Source organism: Trichinella spiralis (genome assembly GCF_000181795.1).
Source record: "Trichinella spiralis strain ISS 195 chromosome Unknown Scfld6, whole genome shotgun sequence".
Taxonomy (NCBI): Eukaryota; Metazoa; Nematoda; class Enoplea; order Trichinellida; family Trichinellidae; genus Trichinella; species Trichinella spiralis.
The window spans coordinates 4598781-4626698 of NW_003526945.1; the positions used below are offsets into that span (position 1 = coordinate 4598781).

The 27918-nt window shown below is 32.1% G+C and overlaps 6 protein-coding genes across 6 annotated transcripts; 5 read left to right on the forward strand and 1 right to left on the reverse strand.

Annotated features, from left to right (window-relative positions):
• The first annotated feature begins 4987 nt into the window (after positions 1–4987).
• Tsp_08798 (BTB/POZ domain-containing protein KCTD16) lies at positions 4988–5772 on the forward strand. The gene is made up of 2 exons (XM_003374023.1): positions 4988–5369; positions 5726–5772. The coding sequence occupies exons 1-2, from the start codon at positions 4988–4990 to the stop codon at positions 5770–5772; spliced, it is 429 nt and encodes a 142-aa protein (XP_003374071.1).
• Positions 5773–9653: 3881 nt separating this feature from the next.
• On the forward strand, positions 9654–10124 carry Tsp_08799 (BTB/POZ domain-containing protein KCTD12). The gene is given in 2 exon segments (XM_003374024.1): positions 9654–9943; positions 9962–10124. The coding sequence occupies 2 exon segments, from the start codon at positions 9654–9656 to the stop codon at positions 10122–10124; spliced, it is 453 nt and encodes a 150-aa protein (XP_003374072.1).
• Positions 10125–12221: 2097 nt separating this feature from the next.
• Tsp_08800 (BTB/POZ domain-containing protein KCTD8) lies at positions 12222–14375 on the forward strand. Its single transcript, XM_003374025.1, has 3 exons — positions 12222–12389; positions 13478–13712; positions 13996–14375. The coding sequence occupies exons 1-3, from the start codon at positions 12222–12224 to the stop codon at positions 14373–14375; spliced, it is 783 nt and encodes a 260-aa protein (XP_003374073.1).
• A 2767-nt stretch (positions 14376–17142) lies between these two features.
• Tsp_08801 (hypothetical protein) lies at positions 17143–17957 on the forward strand. Its single transcript, XM_003374026.1, has 3 exons — positions 17143–17344; positions 17589–17894; positions 17932–17957. The coding sequence occupies exons 1-3, from the start codon at positions 17143–17145 to the stop codon at positions 17955–17957; spliced, it is 534 nt and encodes a 177-aa protein (XP_003374074.1).
• A 2905-nt stretch (positions 17958–20862) lies between these two features.
• Positions 20863–21865, forward strand: Tsp_08802 (friend leukemia integration 1 transcription factor). Its single transcript, XM_003374027.1, has 3 exons — positions 20863–20889; positions 21004–21247; positions 21552–21865. Exons 1-3 carry the CDS (start codon positions 20863–20865, stop codon positions 21863–21865), a joined length of 585 nt encoding a protein of 194 aa, XP_003374075.1.
• A 3576-nt stretch (positions 21866–25441) lies between these two features.
• Positions 25442–27672, reverse strand: Tsp_08803 (fatty oxidation complex, beta subunit). Its single transcript, XM_003374028.1, has 12 exons — positions 27573–27672; positions 27392–27488; positions 27164–27263; positions 27005–27092; positions 26731–26921; positions 26571–26663; positions 26409–26496; positions 26208–26332; positions 26012–26139; positions 25853–25940; positions 25710–25784; positions 25442–25639 (listed from the first exon to the last, which is right to left on the reverse strand). Exons 1-12 carry the CDS (start codon positions 27646–27648, stop codon positions 25442–25444), a joined length of 1347 nt encoding a protein of 448 aa, XP_003374076.1. The 5' UTR covers positions 27649–27672.
• Between the last annotated feature and the right edge of the window lie 246 nt (positions 27673–27918).

A 27918-nucleotide genomic window follows, 5' to 3' on the forward strand; every position in this document is an offset into this window, starting at 1 on the left:
CACTGCGATTTTATCACATTTCGTTACGTTCTGTAATTCTGTTCACAAAAATAAACTTCTATTTATTTGCAATAAAATTTAATAGGATTTTAACCAGTTCAACGAGCGGCTGGTGGTAAATGACGCTCAGCTGATGATGGTGGGAACGTATCAAAGATTCATCTGCAACTTCCTCAGACAGAATTCACAACTTAATAAATGACACTCCAATATTTGCTTAATGCCGTTTACTTTGCTTAATGAACTATAAGCTTAATATCGACTGAAACTAGCTTCAGGGTTTCTTTATCATTACTTAATGATCATTTTGACTTCCGATGCATCATTATCTGAAGAAGTTTCATACACCATGATAAATCCATCAGCGCAATACTTGATACATTATTTTATACTGTTATATGAATTTAACGCCATTTATCATGCTGTGCCGAATAAATGGGCTGCAAGATAATGCTTATTGAATTTGTGAAATTCAAAATTATAAAGTAAAAATTTTTGCCGCATAAATAAATAAAGCTCAGTGATTAACTAGGCGAAACTAAATTTCAGTCATTTTTGCGTATCAAATGACAAGAACTATTACACGAATCAATCTGAACATTGTCAGTTTAATCTGTATTCATAAATAATTTCACCTGAAGAAAAATTGCACGCATTTTGACATGAAAGCATAATCGGAAATGACATTACGCTTGCATTCTCGACGAACTGCACCTCATCGTTCAAAATCTAGCAAATGCATATCGTTTGCTAGTGGTGAAAATTGCTCTTGTTAAAACTTGCCTCGTTGAATTACCATGTGAATAATTTGAGTTATTAATAAAAGCTGCAATAATTCTGCCAATTGCAGTCCCCACAGTTTCAGATAAAACTTGACTGGAAAAACAGATGCCAAAGTACCCCAGGTATGTTTCACCGTGCATGCTCATTGAACAGTGTAATATGTAAATTGTGTTATATTAAATTGTTTACCTTATTGTGGTAGATGCGTATGCTAATCAAAGTAGAAAAAGTAGGTGAGGCTCATTTAATGTAGGATATTACTTAATATGTAAAAACGGAGGTACGTATCGATTAATATTATCCGTGACGATTATCGTGACCAATGGTATGCTTGCAAACGCATGAAATGAAAGTTACAATGATGAATCAGTTTGTAAAAGAATGCTATGCAAAGAAAAAAAATGAAAAAATTCCACTTATCATTGTAAACAACACTCAACAAACCGCACAATTATAGTGTACTTTCAGAGATTGTCAGAATATGGATATCAATAATACACAATAACAATAAAAATATTCACTTACATGAGCATGTGTGTTGAACGATGACACTGTGTAAAAATGCAATATAACTAACTGCTGAGTTGTTGAGTTGAATTTTGTTGTTACACTGCTGCCATTCAGAAATCTAAAAACGAAGACTGGTAATTCATCAATATAGTTAAGTTTCTGGTGCTGACCAGTTACAAACCGAAGAAATAATTATCAGTGCTACTTATCTAATCCATTGAGCAAACAATTGAAAAATTTACATAATCATGATTACCATGTTTATGGAAGAAGTAATAATTGCGTTGTTTCAAGTTTTATCGAAATCATTCATTACTGAACTGCTGCATGCAGAAGATGAACGCTTTTTAAAATTCACTATTAAAGCTATCTGAATTATTAATATTTGAAATTCAATGTCAAAATCATTTAATAATGAATCATCACTATCAAATAATTAAACACTTCCATAGTTATTATTAATCATTTTACGATTTCTTTCATAGAAAACGAAGAGCAATATAAAAACATTAAAAGCTGCAAAAAAAATTATATTTATCAAAAAAAAGTTAATACAAAATAATTATTCAGTTTGATGAGTTTTGAGCTTTTATATAAAAGTACAACTAGCATGATAATGAAAATTGTATAAAACAGAAATCCAAAAATAGAAAAACTGCTAGCCAACTAATATTATAATTTAAAATTGCATTAATGTTGTTAATGTCATTGTTTTCCCGGGTTCTTTCTGTGCAATCTACTGGCAGAATGATGAATAATAAGAAATTATTATTTGTTATATTGATTAAAAAAAATATGTTAAAACGAATGCTTTTTTCAATAATAACTGAGCAATAAGTATAAATGGATCTGTGTATTAGCAAATTTATGAATAGGAACATTGAGGATAAAGTGAGAGTAGTATTTTATGCGAAGCTTCATTTCTTAGTCGAGAACAATTGTATATTGATTTATTTTATAATTAAGGCATTTAGTGAAAGTGCAGAAAGGCCATTTTCACCATAAATAACCAAAAATTGTAATTCTACTTTTTCAATGAATTATATATCAGTTTACTTTATTGAACTTTATTATTATACAACTGAAATAGCTGAAAAATACAGAATTCATTTTTTACACAAAGAATGATTACACACATTAGAACAGGAGTAATTTAATGGTTAACTAGATAAAGTCTGTTGCTTGAAAAAGAGTTGAAATTGTAAAAGTGCTGAATCTGCTGAAAGAATTGTAGTTAAAATTGCCGACAACACAGCAGCATGCAGTCTGTCTGAATGGCATTAAAAATACACTATTCTTCTTGCGAATAGCACAGTGTCTGAATAATAATTACGTAAGTATGCAAACACAAAGCAATTAAAATCTCATTTTGTTAATGTCACACTCTAAATAATAAAAATCTATACATAATATCATAATTATTAAAACACTTGAAGATAAATAACATTTACTGACTAATCAATTTTACTTTATAAAATAGTTTAACGCTAAATTTCAATTTAACGTTTAGCTTGAACTTACTAATAATCACAAATACCAGAGCTTTATGCTTATTCTAAACGGTGACCACTCGTAGGTAAGTTATTTTCATATGAAATTTTATTTTTGATCTGAATAATGGAAATTTATGCTTGAAACATGAAATTCAGCAAATAAATTTACAACAAAATTCTATTTGCATCTTAAAAAGTAAAACGCAGTCTCTTTTTGACAGACTAATTTTTCAAGACAGCACAGTAGCCACGAAGTTTGCCAAAATGTATGCTGGAAAACATGTCGAATATAAAATTAATCAGTTCTGTAAGACATAACAAAGAGAACTGGGAGACATTTTCAAATGCTCAAGATTTTAATATCCATTAAAGATATATTAGCAACTTTATTGGTTTGATTCTACAAAGCATCATTGACCTTTACATTTTCAATGCATTCATTGCAGGGAAACATTCAAGCCCATTCACAGTTATTCATCATGTTACAATATAAACGACCTTGTTACATGAATGCAGACAATTATTAATTTGCATAGATATTATTATCGATGTATGTTGGGTTTCAACTTATTATTTCTGAAAGAAAATTATTATTTGAATCGCATTTGAATATTTTCAGCTATTTAAATATCGGATTAACACAGATCAATTTTGCGCTTATGCTACAAAGAAAAACAATTGCCCATTAACACAAGGATCCTTTTAATACTGCTTAAGTATTCAGTGAAATTTTAATGCCAAAAGTATTCTGGTTTTGTTGACAAGAAGTAGACTTTCTCATAACTTATAAGGAAAAATAAGTTAAATAATTTTTGAAAAACACATTTGCTGTTATTGCAATTATTCTGGTAAATTCCAGTACACTTATTGAATTGTAGATATGCAAATTAATTCAGTCCACAGTTTCCAATCATCTTTGATAAATTTGACTGCAGCGCAAAGTGCTTCTTATTTTTTATAATTGCCTTTCACGACTCTGAGAGTAGAATTTGTCAAAAATTATGCATTGAATGAACGGACAAAATCGGCGCAACTAACTGAATACATAGAGAAGCAATTTCACTATTTTAACACTTTCTACATTACTCTAAAATAAATGATAATGCAAAATAAATTGCCGCTCACACTGATGATAACATGTAAAACAACTGGCCATTTTAATGGATAAAATCATGGAATACAAAGCTGTTTCTATTAATATGCGAAGTGCACACTATTAAGTTCTAATAAGCATCTGAAGATGCTCAACACGGATTAATTTATTCATTGGCAATGCAAACATAAAAGCAGTTTTTATAATTAATTAATTAATTTCATCATTGAAATCCGAGCTGGTTGACAAATAAAATGATAAACATAATAATAAATGGCAATGCATTTGCAAAATTCAGTTGTATGCTTTCAACGTATTTGAGTACAAATGTTGCAAAATTAACAATACAACGGCGTGGTGAAAGGAAATTTTTTGAAATACATGTTCAATAAACAAAATAGAATTTAACAACAATATTGAACAAATATAATTAAAGGGAAAATAATAATAATAAAAAAAATGAAAGGCTTTTCCCCCGCCCCGCAACAACGGATGCTTGGTGCATTGAATGTTTGCATTTCGCGGTGAAATATCGATTCTTCTATATAAAACGATTTGTTACATAAATTTCAATAAATTTTCATTCTAATAGACAATTATTTCAACTACTTTGCTCAAAGAAGCCAGGCATAAAATAAAGATCAAATCAACAGAATTCAAGGATAAAATGAAGCAATTGTTGACTGGTTAAACTAGCAAAATGTGTTTTCATTAGCGTTGAAAGAAACTGATGTGGTTGCTAGTGGATACCACAAGCGGTAGTAGGGCGCAACGATAAATAAAGGGCGGAGTTGGCTGGCCATGGAAAGGAGCAAGTTTGTGTTTAGTTTGCTCAGTTGCAAACATCTCAGTTTACTTCCCTGACAAGCTTACGTCAGATAAATCAGGCCGGCCCCTGAGGAATGTGTTCCCATTATCCGTTTGATTCAGCAAGTGCATAATTTTGCTTAATTTTGATTTGCGCATGCCAAATACAGCTTTTTTATTCACGTTAAATGCTGCAAAATTGGTACACTATAGATTCAGCTTAATTGCCCTGAAATTATCATCATCAGCATTAATGCGCTGAAGCAGCTTTCGCAAACGGAGCGCATAGTGTGTGCAATTAATGTATGGCCTTTGGAGCAAAACCACTACTATTCCACTGATACTCAACCCGCTTGGAACATCCAGTGATTCACTGCTGTTGTTACTTCAGGATTGGTCTTCTCCAAGCTCTAGAATGAACGAGTTGGGCGGCGAGTCGGCAAAAATTATTGAATTGAATGTTGGAGGGAAAAAATACCAAACCACATTAAATACACTGACGAAAGACACCGGCTCCTGGCTGGGCAGGCAATTCATGCAAACGGAAAGCCCTGAAATGTCACCGTCAACTGACTATTCTGACAAAGAGCAAAGTTCAGCGATGCTTCTAGTTTCGGACGGATCATATTTCATCGACCGTGATGGGAATCTTTTTCGATATGTTTTGGAATTTTTGCGCAACGGTAAACTGTTGTTGCCGGAAAATTTCACCGAACACGAAGCGCTTTGTGAAGAAGCGAAATTTTACGGTTCCAAAGCGCTGCTTGAAGAACTTCAAGTAAGACCAACATTTATTCATTTACTCACTCATTTATTTATTTATTGCACCGATTTACTTATTTATTCCTATCCACACAGCATTTTTCCCCACATAACTTACATCACAGTTACAACTGTTTCGCAGTTGATCACCAATAAAAAAGAAAAAAAAAGAATACAAAAAAAACCAACATTCATTTTTACAGTAATCTTAAAGAAAACATCTTACTTTTATCTAATGCTTTCCACTGATCAATCAGTAAACCATTGAAATTTGCAGTTGAAGAACAAAATAGTAAAGCAGATCTTGCATTTCTGATGAAGTAATAAAAAATTAATCCAAAGTTAAAAATAACGCATTAGGTAAAACTTAAAAATAGCCTGCGAATAAAAATTACGTTAATATTTCAGATTGATTTTTTTTTCTTCTTTGAAGCAAAATTGAAAAATCATAATGCAGCATTACGTTTTTTTTTCAACTATTTCAGAAGTTTCCTATTATAGTAATCAATTAAAAAACAGAAACGTTATAAATAGTATTAATGTGCAATAGATCGGAAGAGGGGTGACAATTCAAACAGCAACTTGACTCTTCAACTTCAATTCAAAGCTGTTTCTGATAATTGATTTATGACTTGGAAAATTGTTTCTTTTGGAAAATGCTATCCATAATAAATGGGCAATGGTGATAATTTTTACCTTCTTCGAATTATTGACGAATAAAAAGCAGTTTATTGTCATTCATCATCATTATCAAATCTTTTCCAAAGAGTTTACAATGATAATTATTATCATTATAATTTATGCGAAATGATGAAAACTTTTCTTTGAACATTTGATGTTATTGGAATAATTTAACATACTGATATAGTGAATAAAAGAAGAAAGGGACGTTTTTCATAAAACAGTATACGCTTAATTTGATGATTTGTGCTGGACTTGTGATGGATATTCATTTTATTGCAGTGGATTATTTATTAACACACAATGTAACGGCGTTAATTTGCAATGCCAGCAAACAAGCCGAAAATCATTTTATAAAAGAAGAAACATTTTGCATAAAAGGCTCGAATTCGTTGATAAAGATTAAGCAGCGTATCTTTATCTAATAGAAATGTAAACAGCTGCATGTCTACTATGAGATGCAAGAAGAAAATAATGTTTGATAATTAAGCTTGCAATTGTCCAATTATGACATTTCAATAGAATACCAAACAGTGACTTTTATTTTGATAATTTAAATTTGATTAAAGTGATCGGCTGTAATTTGAAATTTTCTGAAATTGATCATGAAAGAATTCAGAAAATGCATAATTTGCCATTTCAAATCAAATTAAGTTATCTTCTTTTTGGAATATTTTCTATGCAATCTATGCTGAAGCAAATAATATTTTCTGACATTTCACATTTATCACGTTCTATAAATAACTGAACAGTATAATTGAAAAATTATCCAAAGTAATGTGAACCGTAAAGTCTGATAGAAAAAAGAAAATATATAACTGCTGGATGCATGTACGTATGTGTGTATGGTTGTACATACAGTAGTTATGTATAAAGTTAAAACATATAAATAACAGTAAGTTGCACGTTTGAACTCGGCATAGATGATAAAAGCATTCACCACTGATAGATAGATAAAAGAAAGCATTTTCAAAGGAAAATCAATATTATGTCTGATTCTCCATTTGCACACAATGATGATGATGATGATGGTGATAATATTCTCTTGCAGTCTTAACACTTCACTGCTCTGTCAGTGTAAGAGGCATGTAAAATGTTCATTGGAAATTAATAACATCAGTTAATTAAGTCTGTTTATCAGTGTTGGCTTGCGTGAGTTGTGATAAATAGCGCAAACAATACAACGCCGTCGAGCTTGTTGCCCAAATAATGATTAAAAAAATCAATCGTTCCGTTCAAAACTGTCGATGACTCTTAATTACACGGTGCTCACTAAAGTGCATCTTAAATTCTGCTACTCAACAATTAACGCTTAATTATGACGTAAAGCAGTTATAACTGTGCAAGTCAAACGGTTTCGTTCAATCATGTTGAAATTCAATAAAATCATTCGTTATATATTAAACTTTCAGAATAAAATTTTAAAAAATAAAAAACAAAAAAGTCAACTTTTTGCAACCGTAAGACAAATGTAAAAGCTATTTCGAAGAAATTTACAATGAACCTTCATTTCTTTTTTCACTGTTATTACCATTATTACTTTGGTGGGTGATACTGTAAAGATGTCGGTCTCAACGGAAATGTTTTTTTGTTCCACTCAAAAACATGCACTTCCATAACAGATGATAAAGTAACTAAAGCTAAATTAAATAATTTTGCAATTTAAAACCAGCTATCCAAATTACTTTAATTCAATGAAAAGATTTCAACACTCCTATAAATCCTGCATGCATGCCCGAATCAGCGATCAATAATTGCTGCTATGACTTAAAAAAGATTGATTCCTATAACGCTGCCATGACACTGATGCACTGGCCCATCTGCCTCTAATGCATCAGTTGAAAAAAAAATCAACATCACAGCTTATTTTGTGGATTTTATAAGAAGGCATTTTGTATATTTTTCATTTTTATATTTGTTTCTAAATTAAACTGGTGCATTTGGTAATTTTAATATTTGAAGTTTTTCAAATAATTAAACAGTTTTTACCATTATCAAAATAAAAAGCGGAACATGTTGTCGTCTATCGAAATATACATGCAAAAGTGGTAAAAGAAAAAGAATTTGAAATGTTGAAATCGTATATTTTAACTGCACAAAACTGAACTTCAGCTAAACCGTATGTTCTACGTGCATGCGTATGTTTTCTTAATGCACACAAATTGAAAAGATTTTCTACTTTTATCAATTGAATGAATTGTCATGAGCTACCTGTGGGATCAGCTATGACTATTATTTAAAATTTGCCTAAAGCACAAGTTTGCTCTGAATACTCTGAATACCACTTTGAATCTACTCGTTTCATTCAATTTATTGCTTTGCTTTTCAAAATTAAAAAAAACTTTTCACTTCACTTGTTGCAAGTTGCAACATCGCTAATGGAAACTGCACTATATCTAGATGTTTTTTCCTCTACGTCAATTTAGTTAATGCGGGGGTTCACAACAGTTTTAAAGCTTCAAACCGACGTGGAGGAGGTTAATTATCTTCAATCGATGATATTCCTTCCCCCAGTCGAATGCTTTCTTCTTTTCACTCATTCACTTTCTTCCATTATCGACATTAAATATATTTTTTGAAAAATTATTTTATTACAACAAATCAATTTGATATTTTGCTTTGCTGACTTTGTTGTTCTCTCTTCGAAGAATTTATTTCTATTCATTCTCATGAAAATCGATTCTCATTTTTGAAAACCTGAAAAACGTCGTATCCTTTCGTGTTCATTCATATATTCTGCTCTTGAAAACAGCATCCCATTAATTAATTGATCGATTAATTAATTATCATTCATTCCTGCTTTTCGATAGCACCTTTTTGTTGAAAATATTTTCAATTACTTGTAATTTTTGAAACTTCAAAAGACCACAAAACTTTGTTTGCTCTTGAAATATATGTCCAAATATTATACACAATTGACGAATATAAATTATATGAATATTTGCAATGAGGATTTTGTTGTCGAATAACAACTAACAATTATAGCACACTTGACTGATAAATAATAGACAAATCAAAATTTCCCATAAAAATTTTTCGGAAGCAATAAATGACAAGCAGAATATCACGGAATGACAATTTTTATTCATCTTGGAAAGCAAGCTGACTGATAAGAAGTGATAAGAAATAATAAATGAAAGTTTGTAAAAATAGATGAACAAATAAATTACACATTGTCACAGTAAAATACAAAATTTTTATCTACCCGTTCCACTAGCGTACTAGTGTACACATATTAGATTTTGATTAATCTCTTAATCACACAGATTATGCAAAAACTCATTTGCAAATTTTATTAAACCAATCTCAAAGTACGTAAATACAAATGAAGAAAATATGGACAAATTTCTGACGTAAATTATCTCATGCAAAACTATCATAACATGTACGTAATTAGCACAAGCAGAGAGCGGATAAATTTTGCCGTAGTCCACTTGGTGATCGTTATTTATGAAACAAATGTTCATTAGGTTGTGATTGATTTTAAAAAATTATAATAACTGTTGTGTTTTTTTCAGGCACGTATGTCGTTGCAAGTGCAGTCGACATTACGCCCAACATCCAGTGATCGAAATAGCGAGTCTTCAGCTTATGAGAATTTGGATGGTAAAAACAGCGAGCCAGGTCACATCACAATTGGCTACAGAGGAAGCTTTGCATTTGGCCGTAATGGCCAGGCGGAGGTGAATTTCAGAAAGCTGAACAGAATTTTGGTATGCGGCCGGGCAAGTCTGTGTCGTGAAGTTTTCCGAGAAACTTTAAATGAAAGTCGTGATCCGGACAGGGGAGGTGGAAATCGTTACACATCACGCATGTTTTTGAAACATTCCAGCTTAGAACAAGCTTTCGACATGCTAGCAGAAAAAGGATTTCGTTTAATTACAAGCTGCGCATCGACCGCATCGTACGGCTACACAGACCCGATACGATCTGGAAGTGAAAATGAAGAAAACAAATGGAACCACTACAATGAATTCATATTCTACCGTGATTGACATATAAAGTATTATCATTTGAAGAAAATTTATTCACTTCGTTCACTTTTTTCACAATTAGCTGTGAATAAAAGTTATTAATTTTTTTACATTTGATTTATTTTAAATTTCATGGAATGAAATGAAAAAAGTTCACAGATCATTTTTTAAACTCGAAAATTTGTCGCAATCCTACTGCTACTTCTGAGGCGAAACTTTTTCATCACAACTGTGTTCTGAAGCAAGTGTATATTATATCGATGTCAAAATATTTAAACTCTACAAATAATGAAAGTAAAATAAATGTACATAATATGCAAATCGTGATACTGTTCATTACTAACTTTTATAATTCCTCAAAGTATAATGAAAGTTAGTTAATTTCATTCTTGTAAAAAAATAAAATTATTTCCTAGATACTTTTATCGGTTGAAATTGGTGTATAGTAGTTCATCAAACAGTAAATCGTTAAAAACAGTGAATTTCACAACCTCGAATTTCAAACAGCACCGTACTATATCATTATAATCAAATATTCTCTACGCTGATGAGAACATCACGACCAGAGTGACAAAGCTTTTATTTATCACTATTATTATTATGTTTTGTAAATTATAAGTAGCTAATAAATATTTACGATAACAGTTTACCACATCTAGATTTTACGATAACATGACATGCAAAACATGCTAAATGTGCCGTTTTGATTGCTTGAATTTAAAAAATTACAACTATTTTCTCTTATATATTGCAATACAGACTGTTTTGGTGAAGCTATTCAAAGTTCTCTATTCTTAACGCTCATTATCATTACTGCTCAACGGAAAATATTTTCATACGGAAATACGCAAAGCTGAAATATGCTTTGAAGTTTTTAAAATGAAAACTAGCATCGTTACTCAAACAGTAGAATGGACAACCTTGCAGTCCATTGTTATTGCGATAGCGTTGCTGCAAACTTAAAAAATGTTCTGTAGGGTTAACAAATTTTGAATATGCAAGCAATATTATTGAATTTGAATCTGGTTTCGCTTATTTTGCTGAATAGAATCCACATCCTTCAACACATTAAAGTTTGAAGAAGCGCATTACTTAAATAACAGATGCAATTTTTATTAAATAATTATTATAACATTTCATTTTCATAAAATAATATATTTATATACATAAACACAGATGGCTTATGAAGTTTTGGAATTTAAACCAAATTCTGCTGAATAATTCAGTGGTACATGAAATAAAATGAAACGAATTATTATGCAAATAAGTGATGCAAAGCAAATTTACAAAGCCACTTCATAATTATATTTGAACTGAACATTGATGTAAGTGTTAATCAAGTCATGCAAAGCCATTCAACTTAGCTTAATAAATGTTTATCCACTTGGCGTGTGGATTCTTCGCTGGGTTAAACTGCTGTTTTTGGGTTAATCAAATTATTGCTTTTGCCTTTACAACATCAAGTAGCTTTTGAACTTAATGAGCAGACTGGCAGATTTTGTGGCCATAATAAATCAATAATTGTTATCATATGAGAGAAACACAGCACGCTGACATGCCTGCATGCTGCATTAGACATCTCAATAAATATTTCATCCTATCTGCTTTATTGTTTGCTAAATTCATGAATTGTATATAAAGGAAAGTTAGCTTGAACGTATATCTGTCAAAAAGTTGAACAGCAGCCCATTTGACAGCTGCAGTCCTACACTATGCACGAAGATATTTCATAGATGCTTTGAGGATGAATATGGTGGAAAAACATATCATTCGCTTTCAAAAATAACGCGGTGACGTAGCCAGTTATATAATCTTGTTATTTTTGCCCATGCCCATGAGTTTCATCTCAGTCTAATGGGAAATAGGTGTCAGCGTTAAATATTCTTGATCATCGATCATTTTTCTTACCCAATTTCTACACACTGCTTTCCATTTATACTTTAAAAGTTTACTTGGAAATGCTAGTGTATTGATCATTTTGGATTGTCGTGTGCTGTTCTGTTTGACACTGGATAGTTGACAATCAAACTAGCTGTTTTTAAAAAATTTTTCGTTTTCTTTTTAAGCAGATCCGTTGATGACTTTTAATATTCGTCATTTTGAAACGACCAACTCAAAATGGAAGAAGGAAACAAAATTTCCGTGATAAAGCTAAACGTAGGAGGCCACTGCTATATGACAACATGGAAGACATTAAACAGCTATAGCAGCTTAGCCCAGAATATTGCCAACGGAACAGTTGGAGAAATATCCACGGACAAATGTAAAAATGATGATCCTGAACTGGTATGCATGTTTTTTTTCTTATTTTGAAATTCATTTATGCTAATTTTAAAATATCAACATTTCAAAAAATATCACACGTACAGAAGGTATTTTCAAATAGCGCAATTGTAAATTGAACTAGATAAATTTGAAATAAAGAAAAATTTTAAATTCAATAACAAATCATCTCATATTGAATAAATAAAATAGTGTTCAAAACTGCTGACAAGGCAGTGGATGTTTACTATTCGGATTTTGTTTCCATCAGCAATAAAACAAACTATACAAGTTTTTGAAAACGTAAAAATTTTGACACACAGCTGATGGCTAACAAGAGAAGTTTCACAAATATTTGAAGTATTTTAAAAATTTATAAAACAACCGAGTTCAGGAAGGTCAGAATATGAGCTATAAAAAGGGTCCAAATAACCAACTCCCCGTTGAAATCTGCGCAATAAATTAGACAAATGTAAAACATTGCTGATTTTGATTATCACTTTTATTTATACTGTTAGCTTCTATTTGCAAAAAATAAATTGTTAATTTATGACCAAAAATGTAAATATATTTTAAAAATATAATCAGTTTTTGAACCAATCTTATTCAAGAAAGCTAATCATACATTTCTAAAATGTTTCAGCTCGTTTGAGCATATTAACATTGATATTTATGATTTTACATACTGTCATAATTTATAATTCCATTTGTTCAAAAACAACACATTAAAAATATTAATGATGGTACAACACTTCATTATCTAGTGACAAACTTATTATAGTTAAGTTAATAATTATTATGTATATGTATACAGTAGTAAACCTATGATTAAAACACTACAAAATTGAGGCTACTATTACAAGTACCATAATATTTTCAAACGTAAATTGATAAATGAAAAACAAATAATGAATGAAAATATTTATTTAATAACGTTCCATTACAATAAAGTTTGTTATCATATATAGATAAATAATGTGTTAGTATTAATGTCATTAACCATTCGTTTCCCATCATGTTATGATTATGATTATTATTATTAGATGCAAATTTTAAGTCAATTTAAATTGTGCAGATGTACATCTTGATTTCCATTTCTTTCTTTTTTCAAGGAAAACAATGGAACAACTCCATATTTATCATGTTTTATCAATCGAAATGGAAAACTGTTTCGATATATTTTAAATTATATGCGCAATGAAGAACTGATTTTACCGGATAATTTTAAAGAATACAAAGCATTGTTTGAAGAAGCGCTATTTTTTAATTTAAAAGATCTCTCAGCGAAAATACAGCAGAAGCACTTGTGCACATTTCCTCACGTTTACAAAACACTAGAAAACGGTGGTAAGTTATTTTTACACTTTACAAAATCATCTTCTGCATAAAAGCTGTTTCCAGTAGAAAATATCTATATATTTTACTGGAGTAGAAAATATTTTAAGCCTATCTTATCTATTGTACAACTTTGCATAGTTAGAAGAATGCTTATATCAAAATGTTTTTCCTGTTCGAATGTAAAACGGACTAAACTGAATTATAAATACATATAATTATGATTCATGTAGAAAAAATTGAATATCTGCATTATGTATATACTTTTTTCCTTGTAATATTGTATCTTTTGCAGAAAGACGTTCCGGATATATAACGCTCAGCTATCGTGTAGCATTTACTTCAATGCCGCAAAGCTTTGTTGAAGGGGGTTTCAGAAAACTTAATCGCATAAGTGTCTGTGGAAAAGTATGCCTGTGCAGAGAAGTGTTCCAAGAGATGCTGAACGAAAGTCGAGATCCGAATTGTGAAAGCGAGGATAAATACACAACAAGAATGTTTCTAAACCACTGCAGTCTGGAGCATGCATTTGACCGCTTAGCTGAGAAAGGATTTCGGCTTGTCTGCTGCAATACAGCCATGCCAACTGTTGGCACTGACCATCATTCGAATTCTTTTGAAATTGAAGAAACACGTTGGAATCACCAAGTTGAACATGTTTTTGTGAGAGATTAGAAAAGCAATCATCAATCAAGCAAAGCAAAAGTTGCTTTGTTTCCAAAATATAGATACAACATTAAATGTTTAGTCGTGACCTTAATTCATATATTGCTGAGGCGATCAAAAATGGCTTTTCAATGAATTTCTCATGACTTGTCACTATTTCACAACAGAGAAAAAACAACGTGACCCAAGAAATTTCACTTCATGCTATTTATGAATTGCTGATGATGTGTGCTCATTTATAAATAAACAGACAAACAAACACAATTAAAACCATAATGTAAAAATCAAAAGCTAAAAATAGATACTCAAAAGTTATTCTGACTGAAAATTATAATTTTGGGTGTTCTTTTTTTAATTATTATTTTACGCTTCAAAATACTTCAAGCACGTAAAACCGCTTTATAATGCAATTTAGTTGAAATATTAAAATTAAAGAAAAATCAAAAAACCGATCAAGAGAATGTTGTTTCTATCCAAAATACACCGTCATTCAAAGAAAAAAACCAACAGCCTCCACTTATTCTATACTGTTTTTTAATCAGCAGTTAATTTTAACCAATTCTACTTACAATTCTGCTTCAACTACCGACCAGTTGTTCAGTTCATCGGATAATTTCATTTTTTAATGATAATTAAGCAGGCTATAAGCATACTGTCTTCATATTAATAATTACAGAAAGATTTTTCAATTCTACAAATCATTTATTCATCTTATACGATTTTTGAATGCTACATTGAATCGAATGTTTGAAATGTTGAAATTGGAGGTTGAAAATTGAATCAGAAAAGGTAATAGGACTAAATCTTTTGAAATCTTTAAACAAATTACACAATCGTTGGCAATTCTTTCAACAGCTTCAAGTTCTTTATCCAGTCGGCGTTTGAGCATTCTAGCTCACAGAAAGAAAACAAATAAATGTTTTGTTTTACAAGTAAGCAGTTTAAAAATCTCTAAGCATTACTCTCAGTTGCACAATCAATCTGCATTCAAATAACAGATTCAACTCAATAAAATTGAGACTACTGTAGTCTAAAAATAAAAGAACACGATACAGTAATGCAGTGTAATATCTAGTGCATTTGTAGCTGAGCATATCTGTCTTATTTTAGCTCGAGGACTGAAACTTCCCACATCGTGATGATAATTCAAGCAAATGAACTGTTATATATTTCTCTCATTGTTCGTACAACAACTTTTACTTCAGCCTCAACGTTCAAGCAGAAAGCATGAAAGCAGTAGAAAAGAAAAGAAAAGAAAAGAAAATATAACCATCACTAGCAAGCAGTTCAAGATATTCAAGATACTGTTGACTGATTTTGTCATGCATCTCATTTGAATTTCCAAAAAATTAACGACTATGGTAAAATTGAATTACAACGGCAATGTCATTTCAGTCACAAATGGATAAAATTCAATTACAACTTGCACTGGTTTTCGATTGAACAAAAAAGATTTTTGCATCCCTATTCTGTTTTAAAAATGATAATCATAATTTCAGCAGATCTAACCAATTTTGCCAGTTTTGCTAATTAATTAATTAATCGGTCTATAATTTAACATTTTAAACTTGCACGTTTTGCTCAAATAAACTTCATTCAACAATTTCCAGACCAAATTTCATGCAATCAATCAGTTAATCATTATAATAATTTTGAAAAATCGCAACAGATATAATGCAAATTTCTATACACTGATAAAATGCATTCATTTCGAAATATGAAACTCAACAATAAGAACACTATCGAGACATGCGTGTCTAATGATTCTAATGATGATTATTAAAATTATCTACCGTATCAAAGTCATTGCTAAATTTCATTTCCTCTTGCTCCACAAAATTAACTGCATAACATTTTTGAAGCTTATCGATATATATATATATAACTGCATTTTATTGTATCATTTTAAATATTTACTTTTCCATAAATTTTCTTTTTTGCACAATTATCGACAATTTAAACTAAATTCTAAATAATAATAACAACATTTTAATAATAATTTAAAGTTCAAACAATATAAATAATAGAAGCACCGTAGCAGTTTACAGAAAACATAAAAGTTCTAATTTAAAAAAGCTGATAATTGTTTTTTAATATTTCAAACAGAAAATTATACAATCCTCGCATCTGAGTATTGATTTTTCTAAAGAAAAAAAACCATTTTCCTTGTTTTAGGCTTAATTTCTCATCAGGCATTGTTTTTTATTTATTAAATATATAAATTACTTATGAGATATGAGACAATAGGTTAAATGAGAAAACTGCACCGTCCAAGTTGCACGCTTGATCTCGTTGATAAAACGTGACTTATTTAATATATTCGTGTTTGTTTTTGGTAATTAGCAATGATGATAAGCAAATTTTCCAATCTCAAACAACGCTAAATGCTTGTTTCATTTCTGCTTTTGCTATTTCACAGCAACTAGCACCATCTGTGTGCACTTCTGTACGCGTGTATGCTAATTTTGCAAGTAAATAAAAATAATAATTCTGGAAACACTAATCGAAAGATAAATCTGTTTGAAATTTGACTGTTCAATACATAATAAATATGAAAAACAATCATATTTGTGAATAAAGTAGTGAATTTCAAATACATTCTGTTTTATCTATTTTTAAAGAGAAACACTAATTTGTTTTAAAGTGTCGCTAAATCGGTGATGTGGTTATGCTTTCTGCTAGGGAAAGTGGGATATGAATTTAACATATGCATGCGCTAAATGTTGACCTGTAATTAGTGTTAAACGCGTGTCTAGCAGACGTAGGTGAATTTTTAATGGACCCAAAATGGTCAGACCTAGGCAAGGCGCGTGCGAACGCCCTCTGTTGCACAACAGCACCAGCCAGAAGCTGCTATCATAAATCGATCGCTATCTTGGGGCCGGATCTGCGACAAAGAGCTCACGCTGGTAAAGACGACAATGCCAACCTAGTAGAATTGCGGACGCCAATCAGATCACGGAACTACGTCGAGTCCGGTTTAAGCGGTCCGCATGAATGGGAACAAAGCGGCTTTGCACCAAAGTCATTTTGACACATTACCTTATACAAAATCTGAAAGCAACGTTGGCCAGAAGTTCGTATCTAGTAGTAAGTAACAGCATTTGCTGAAAGAAATACACTTTATCTTACACTAACGAGATCATATATCTTATTGTGAACTTAATATATATATGTGTATGTGTGTGTGTGTGTGTGTGTGTGTTTCAGGCTTAATTGCAGCAGAAGCCATGGACACAGCGGTGAAAGGAGAGCCAGCACAATCATTTTCACTTGACAGTGCTTTTACAGAGTTTCGGTCTAACTTCTACGATCCCGGAGATTTAGGATCGTTAGCAACAAGACTAGGATGGAAAATGTCTTCACCGGATTTGGGCGTGACTGGAACATCAACCGTTTCACATACACCGGCCATGTTAGTACAATCAGCAACTCCATCAGCTGGTTTCAATCATGTATCAAGACCCTGTTTTCCATGTCCAACATTACATCTGAGCACACGACATAGCATGAACGTCGGGCATTCAGGTAAATGGATGAAAAAGAATTTTTATAATCGTTGCAGACGTTTTCATTTATAAACATACGTAAATTTGAAAGTTAAATGCCAAACTAAGACAACAAATAAGATTCAATAAGCACACTTACAATATTCACGCTTACACTTTCAGATTCATTTTTCACATACGCTATTTTAGTAAAGCTAACTCACAAAAAACTAAATATCACAATAGTTCTTTGAAACAAGATATTAAATATTCTTCCAACTGAAGCTGCATCTGAAGAAATAAAAATCACGTCATTGAAGAAGAACTCCTTACGTGCGTGTTAAATCATAAAACTTTCAAGTTTGCAAATATTAATAAAGCATACTGATAAGTTTTCAAAACGGGACTATTCAATTTGTAAAATATAAGTCAAATAACCTTTGATCAATGGAAATTACAGGCATTCTCTTTCATTGTTATACAGCAGCTAACGCTACATAGTTCATATTTAACTAATTCACTCTAAAATATTTGCCATTCTCAAGATCATCCATCATTTGTAATGAATTTTTGATATGTTAATTAATTTATTTATATTTATAAATAATAGAAAGTTTGTTTCGGTTAATCATTTCGCTGCAAATGAAATGCAACACAAATTCTTCTCAATAAATTTACGCTCATCCAGATGCAGATATGCACACTTTTTGCTTTGAAATAAATTTACATGAATGCTTCGAAAAGTGCAATGCTATCATAACCCATTCCTGAAATTGCATAGATGAAGCTACTTTTGCTTAATAATATTCATCATTCACATTTTTACAGGCATTACAAATGGCTTACTAATATCTGCTATTTATACAACATCCCAGTTCTTGTCAAATGCTTTTTTAATGATGAAAAATGATGCAACTTTGTTCAGAAAGGAATAGTTACAAATGACAGTATTCCAAGTATAAGATTTTTCATCTAAATACCCAAGACGTAAAAATAATATGGTTCATTGTAATTATCAAAGAGAATAATATATTAATGAATACTTCAAATAACTACTTGAAAAGCTTCACATTTGCAGCAAAGAAAGGCGTAGGATAAATTTATCAAAAAAAATTAGACGAATGACCATTAGAAATAGCATTATCTCACAGAGCAGTTTCTATTTTCATGTTTTCATATACCTGAAGTTACATGGGTTGATTTAGATATTTTTTCCTTCAAAGTGGATTTAACAAATTACTCGAGCTTACTTAAGATTATACAATTGTAAAAGCCAACTTGTTTCAACTTGCATACAAGAAGTAATTTTTTGGATTTACTGTTTTGAATTATAAAATTATGTTGTTTTTTAAATATCCTTCGTCCTAAAATCCTAAATATTTTCTTGTCAAAAATGAAGAACTACAAAAGTAGAGCCGCTTGCATAGCTACAGCGTAAATTACAGTCGTTTTGCTATTGTTTCTAGAATTCTGCTTTGAGTCGATGAAATTATCTAAATAGGCTTTCTGCTTCCACTGAGTGCCTATAATTTTCAAAGCGTCAATACACTAATTGATCCTAATATAGTGATCCCATTCTAATGAGCAGATCTGACAGACCAGAACTAAGAATCGGAATTTACCAAAACACGCCAAAATACCCAGTGTATGTATGTATGTATGCTTGCAAAATTTCCATATGATGTTTTCTCAGATAGGAATTACTTTGGATTCAATTTAAACCAGCTTGCGTGTTTAATTTTACCTTTTGAAAATTGCTTTCTGACAATTGAATAAATTCAAAGAAAACAAAATTAGCAAAAGCAAAAAAATTACTCTTTGTTATGGAATTTGCGTAAGCAAAATAAAAAAAAGTAAAGCAAAGAAGAATAAAATGATAAAGATTGCTTTGCCAAATCTGATCACGTCGATAGCACTGTGGTGGGCAAAGGGCCACTTCAATCAACTCTGTTTTGTTCAATTACGCAACTAGAGGGCCGCTAACGTCGTCAGAATAGCGAAAACAGCAATTTGCCCAATTTCAGAAAAAGAGCGTAACAAGCATGGTCCGGTGGCGGCAATCAACGCCCCTCTTTTGGGCTTCGTTAGCCGTGCTAACATAGTCCCATTCTTGATTCACTCATCTAATTAGCGGTCCAGTTTTGAATGTGTGAAGTGACTGAAATTTGTTCAGTGTCGGGGTTAAGGACTTTAAAGATACTCCAACAAAGGAAACTGAACTCAACCAAACATCAGTGAATCACAAGTGCAAGAAGGCCGTCGCCTACTTAATTGCCGACAAATTTTTGTCAAGGATAGAATATGATGCTTATTGCTGAACATCTCTTCATCGTACGGAAAATATTAGCTTCTTTTTACAGTACAAAATTTGATGTTGTTGTTTTTCAGATGCAGCTACTTCATTAGGACTTTGTTTTAATGTCTGATTTCGAAGAGAAGAATTTCAAACTGATTAGTAAAAGCAATTATTAAATAAAGTATTTCATCATCAATTAATGTTAATAACAGATCGTAAGTTTCACCAGTTACAGCTGTCAGCTTTCTTGATCATTTTTCAATCTCATTAAAATGATGCACTATTAATGAAAACAATCATCTTCACAAGCTTCTACAAGGAAGAAACATCACACCCTCATTACAATAAAAAGACTAAATATCCATGCTATAATTATCTAATGCAATAATTCAGCATCTTCTGAGCATATGATACCATCGGTTTCATTAGATGAATACAGCATTTCCTTCGATGAAAACATTAGAGAGTGAAAAGCATTTCCTTAACTCTCATATATTATTTAATTGATATATATTTATTGTTGATACGAAAATACAGACATGAAAAAGCTTTCCATATTTTACGCTTCGAATAAACTATTAGCAAAACATTAAGTGCTTACAAAACACAACACTCGTTGATTGACCTGGATCAGATTCGAATAATGTAAAATTTGAAATATAACTTTCTGATAGGAATTTATGAAATTTTTCTTAATGCATTACGAGAGATTATGAACAAAAATTTAGTGAGCACGAAAGTAAGTGAGAAAATAAAATTTTTTTCTTCTTTGAATGTAATCATATTTAATTTTATGATTATTTTGAATAATTCTATATTTCTGTTGAATTTATTAGGAAACGGACAAATTCAGTTATGGCAATTTCTACTAGAGCTTCTGTCCGATGGACGCAATATGGAATGCATCACATGGGAAGGCACTAATGGTGAATTTAAACTAGTTGATCCAGATGAAGTTTCTCGAAGATGGGGTGAAAGAAAATGCAAACCGAACATGAATTATGACAAACTGAGCAGAGCGTTACGCTACTATTATGACAAAAACATCATCACAAAAGTACATGGAAAACGTTATGCGTATAAATTTGATTTTCAAGGTAAAATGCATTCGCTAAGCTGAACATGACACTTCAATTAGTTAATCGTCAAAACAACAGTTTCATATATCATTTTATGAAAAATAACAACAACAACAACAAAAGTAATAATAATAATAATTTTCTTTAAATATCTCTTTTCAACTTTTCATCAAATTAATATCTGTTAGAACGTCAGACCTGTACCAATTAATTACCTTATTTCATTTCTCGTACTGTAAACACAGTTGTACAGTAATATGTTTAATGTTTTTTATTTAGATTTTCTATTTTGATAGCGTAAATTGTTGTAAATGCATTCCAGGTATCGCACAAGCAATACAATCACAGACAGGCTCTTCAGCGACAGAAATGTTCGCCCATTCGGCAGCTGTTAGACTAACAAATGAATTTACTATGCAACAACCTCCAGGAATCAATGGATGGTCAAGTTATCCACGACCCATGAATCTGATGGCAACGCCTCTTACAAACAATCCTGCTGGTCTTTTCTCTGCTTCTGTGGGATATCCACATCTTGGCTCTCCCGGGGGATCATCTGCGCGCAATTTTCCATTTTGTTCAAGAACTATGAACAACTCGGGATGCAATTTTACAACCTACACTAGAAATTTCTAAACCCGGTCGATGTACTCTAGATTTCCCATATTTAAATAGTTCTCACTTGAAAGTTCTTGTAATTGTTGTAACAATATTACAGTTGCAGAATGATAAATATTGATACTGCATGCCCTGATAAATCACATGCGGATATAACGATAGTATATTTAATTTTTACGTCGATGAAAAGCGATTTTCAGCTTTTTTTTTTCATTGAAATGGTATTTAGTACTTTAGAACAAGACATCGCAAAACAAATCACTCTATTTAAAATAGTTTATATATGATATTTAATAGGATACAATAAAAGTTAAATAAATCATCAGTGTAATAAGAATTTCATATGACACCCGTCCTGTTAACAAAAAATACACTACAGTTCAAAGTCCGATCAAATTTTCACTTTAACAAATTTTGTTTTAAAACTAGTAGGGTTAAAATAACAAAGTACTTTTTTGGTTTTGGCAGCTACTAAAAAACAGTCCAATATTATTAAATTAATAAGCCAAATAAAAAAATATGATTCTAGTTTCTGAATATTTATGCAAACTGATAAACACAGTGAGTCATATTGGAAACTAAAATTATTCAAACTTGCATATATTAAAACTACCGTAAGAAAACACGTCATACAAAACTGTATGAATTACAGCAACTAGCCGTAGCTAGGGAAGATGTTTACAATTATAACAAAGCGATAATTAAAGAAAAAAAGATTAGTGAATATCTACTTTTTTTTATCCAGATTAAAAGTTGCAATATTAATAACCCATAAGAAGTATTAGAGAGAGAGAAATGGGCAGCTGCGTTTGAAACTGTCAGTGAAAACAACCAAAAGAAAAATCTCTACTACAGAACAGTGTTAAAGTCTATAAACAGTACAGACAACAAAAAATCAATGCTTGCAATAACATCTTTAAATAATTTACTAGCCAACAGCACTGACGACTAAGTATTGAGCAGAAATGAACAGCCTCATTCAAAGTTCAAGTATCAATACAAACAGAGCAAAGAATCACTAGTGTAGAAAAGTACAAAAAGAACAAAAAGAAGAGCAAACCAACACGTTCATCGATGAAATAAATCGCTAATAAACAACATTATCAAATGGTAGACGAACAAAGCAGAAAAAGTGAACCAGCAGCACAACACAATGAATGCAAGCAAATATTGAAAAATCTAACAAACAAAAAACAAAAATAGCAACGGAAGCTTACCTAACACGATGACAGTATAAGCTGCTGCGACATTGAGGAGATTGAAAAACACAATATCAAAAAAAAGTTGAGTTCATTTGGAATAGCCGCGCCCGCAAAGTAAAAATCACGTTACCACAATCATAAGTCAAATGATAGGTATAGTAACAGGTAAAATTCAATTCTCATGTACATCAAAAAAAATTTTTTTTTAATTTATTTTTATTATTATAATTTTATAATAATTCATAATAAAATTGAAAATATATGAACAGTAATAATAATAAATAATATATAATAAATGTTAATATAAGATGATCAAATTAGTTTATAGGTTAAAATTAGGTTAATTGGATCACATAATTTGCATATTTCATTTCTGCTTCGGGAAAGCCGCCAATGCGTCTTTCGTGCCTCCAATAACAAATAATCCAAACTGCAACGGTGGGTCAGCAATTTTCAATTTAAGTTCCTTTTCTATATCTCTGTCTGCAAATACAACGACTCTTCTTTCCGCTGAACGCAAACAAATTTTTCTTATCGAATCCAACGCATTGTGCAGGCGGTCATCAAATGCAGCGCTTCTTTCACCACTGCAGTTTTCTTGAAGCTTCAGTGAACTTCTGAAAAACAAATTTACAAACTTTTCACATTTTTTAAAAGTATAGACTCTATATCACTTTATTAAGATTATTTTGAATATCTACGAGAAAAGATAAAAATTTTCATCTTAATCTAAGCATAGAAAGGATATACTCGAAAATTATCTAAAATTGGGCTGTAAAGTTCATCTGTAAAAATTCAATTCATACTTGTAGGTTTCATCAATACGATGTCCACGCTGAACAACGTATGATCGAAGTTGGTTGCGCAAGTAATCATCTTCGCCTAATTCACTCAAACCTCCTTCAATTTTGATATTCAAAGTTCTCCATCCATTTTTGACTCCACCTTCGTACCCTTGTAAAAAAATCAGCAAATTATCATATACATGATGATCATTTGTATTTGCATAATGTTACCTTCAATGAAGTTAATAGCTGCAGCAACACACTTGAAGCTCGGCTCGCAAATCACATCGGTGATATTTAAGCCCGCATCACATGATGCTGCACCCATAAGGCGGGATTTTCTTTCAACCAGTGGAACGTACGGGCCGTTCCATAATGCCTCGTTTTCCCCTAAAAGTGGTATACGGTCAGTATGTATTTCTTTATTCAAAGAAAGTTCATTACTGCATTAATGATTACCTGCACTGAGAAGTGGAAGAGATACTTGGTTATCTCGAATCAAGATGAACCACAGCATCGAATTAGGATCCTCATAATAAGCAGAGGAGCGAAGAGAGGAAACTTCGATTTCAGACATGCTTACAGGTCTGCTCACAACACAACAATCTCGATGTATGAAATGAAAACTGAATTCACTCCTGTATTTAGTGTTTTAAATTTAAACAATTGTTCTTTAAAATAAATTTAAACTTTTCAAGTTTAAAAGTTTCTTAATAATACACCAATGGTTATTGCCGTCTAGTAGATATTTTAAAGAATATAATTAGAACTACTAATTCAATTAAGCATTATTCAAAAAAGTACAGTCATTTTTTTTATTTGGCATCTTTTCTTTCGCATTGCCATTTTTCTTGCAATTGTATTTGCAGCTCTGTATCTGCAGAAAAACGAGTGGATCAGTTGATTCTTTTACATCTAGAGTCTAGAATCTAAGCATATATATATATATATATATATATATTCAAATTTATTTCAATTTTTTTCACACAATCGTCCTCTGTCGCAAATGAACACTGTACTGCTTTTCAGAATATACGCAAGTTGCATGGGAAAATTTATAAAATCATGCGAGCAAATATGACCATTTAATTTCAACATGCAGACAACAGAATTGCGTTAATTCATAAACTATAGAAGAACGACTTCGTCAAATGAAAGAAAGCTTAAAATTGAATTACATTTGCTAACTGCATCATAAACTAATTTGTTGGATAGATTCCTTTTACAGAGAGAAGTTTTACAAACTGTCATCATATCCTCTGAATATGTTTGTTAGGGTTTGATTTAAACAAACTATATACTGCTGAATAATAATGTTTCACAATATTTTATAATTTATTTTCATGATCGAATGGGAAAAGAAAAAAAATCAAAGAGAGAAAAAAAGGAACTCCAATAATAAAACACTGACATGCTTCGATTGTATTTGGGTGGGAAAAAATCATCCATCAATTCTATCAAATGGATGAATACTGTTGTCGCAGAATAAAAGAGTTGTGAAATTTGTATTTTTTTTAATCAATAACCAAACGCCAGCAAAACAGGTACGATGCAGACTAGCAGTGCAAAAATGCATGCATTACGTACGAGTCTGAGTCTGAGCATGCTCAAGGGTAACGCTCGAGGAGCATCGCGTGGCCAAGACCGCCGGATGCACAGGCCGATACGAGTGCATACTTGCCGCCTGTGTCGATCAGGCGATTCGCTGCGTGAGTGACCAAACGGATACCAGTTGCCCCGAACGGATGACCAATGGACAACGAACCTCCCCAAGTATTCAGCTTTTCCAAAGGAATCGCGCCGACCTTCAAAGTTGAGCACACAACATGAGACTGACATGATCGCTCAATTTTGCGTTCAACAGCACCAGCTTACCTTGCTCGACTTGCCAAGGAATTTTTCGGCGAACAAATCTGAATCCAACGCTTTCAAATTAGCAAGAATTTGCCCCTTGAAAAGAACACAAAATCAAAATTGAATCAAATAATAATACTAATAATAATAATAATAAGCCTTACGGCAAATGCTTCGTGCATTTCGAAAACATCAATGTCGCTAATTTTCAGTTTTACTTTGCCCAACAATTTTGGAACCGCGTACGCAGGTCTGAACAAAACAAAAAAACAGTAACATCGCAACAAGGAGTTGCTGTTGCTCGGCAACAAAATTCACCACACCCCAACAGAAGCTGATCTTTCGGATCCTGTGCCACGTAGACATAATCGCGCAGGTAAACTTTCGGTTTCAAGCCCAACAATTTCGCCTTGGCTTCAGAAGTTATCAAACAAGCCGACGCCCCATCACTCTGAAATCAAACAGTTCTGATTGTGCAAGTTCCCACGGCTAACAATAATGGTAGGATAAATAACAAACCAAAAATGAAGAATTTCCAGCGGTAATGGTACCGACATGCTTGCGAAATACTGGCTTCAATGATGAAAGTTTTTCCAAAGTTGAAACTCGAATACCGTTGTCGTGATCAATCAATTTTTCCGTGTCTAAACACAAACAAATAAATAAATAAACTCTTTTTCATTTAATCAGAACTTTATCAAAGCAAAAATAGAAATTTACTTGGCAATACAATTGGGATGATATCCACCATCTTCCCCTCGTCAAACGCCTTCTTGGCCAGCATGTGACTTCGCAGTGCGTACTCGTCCTGAGAACAAAACAAACAGAGCAATTTATTCAAAAAGAAAAAAACAAAATTCGAATTCACAATTAACACAGCACTTGTTCTCTTCTAGAAACTTTGAAAGAAGAGGCCAAACGATCACCTGAATGTCCCATTGTTTCGCTGGACGAAAATTCAGAAACGGATGGAAACTGCAAGCATGATGATGTCGACAAATATAAAACAAACAAATAAGAATAATAACCAACGCCCACTTACTTCAATGTTCCAGTTGGCAGGATTCAGCAAGCCAGAAAGAATCTTCAACCGCTTCGACATCGATTTCGCGCGACTCAAGTCCAACATCCCGCATCGCAGCTGACGACCCAGGCGAATCGGCACATCGCTCATCGATTCCACACCTCCGGCTAATGCAACTTCACAAACTCCTGAACGAACCGACTCCAAGCCTGAGATGAAAAAAGCAGTGAAAACAACAAATCAACACGTCCAAAGCACGATGTAACTGTGATCGTTTTCGAAACCGACTTACAGCTAGTTATAGCCTGATTGGACGAGATGCAGGCCATGGTGACCGTGTGCGCGGGAACAGTATTCGGAATACCGGCGTGCAGTGCAGCCTGTTGGTGTTCAGAATTTAAAACAGGCAACAATTATGTTTTGGTTTTAATATCAAAGCTCAAAAAAAAACCTCTCTTGAGACGTTCGTTGTTCGAGCCTCTTGTATCACAGTACCAGATACAACGTACTGAACAGTACTGGGCATAATCTTCAATCTGCGAAGCAGACCTCTGAAAAAGAAACTGTCACATTTTCAGAGCAGCAGCAACACGTCGTGGTGGTCAATTGACCAGTGGACGAGTAGAATTCAGAAATAAATATCCACAGCTGAAATATCGTACAACAAGCGCGTACTTACAAGAATGCGTATTTCTGTAGTTCGTAACTAAGCAAGCTCTTGTACAACGTGGAAGATTGAACAAACGGTGTTCGAATGCCGTCGACCATAACAGGCACTGTTCGATTTTGAAAAACAATAAAAGAAAATCATCCGTTAAATTGATCAAATATACTGAATTGAACAGAATAAAATTAATTACAATTCTGACCGGCTGCTGATGCGTAATGACGTGACAAACGAACAAAAGACGAGACAAAGCAGCGCTGACTGAACATTTTTTTCTCTTTTCTTTCTTTGTCCACAAAATAAAATATTCAAAATTATGCAAAAACAAACAAACAAACAAACAACAACAACAACAACAACAATAAATACAACAAAGAGTTGACGTTTCACGTTGTCAGGGAAAAAAGACATTATCAGACAAAAGTGTACGCGTATGTGCGCTTGCTTGCCTTGGAACTTTATTGTATTCAACGGCATACAGTATAAAACTTGAACAAAAGCAACAACAAAATAGGCAAACGATAAAAACATGACGAATC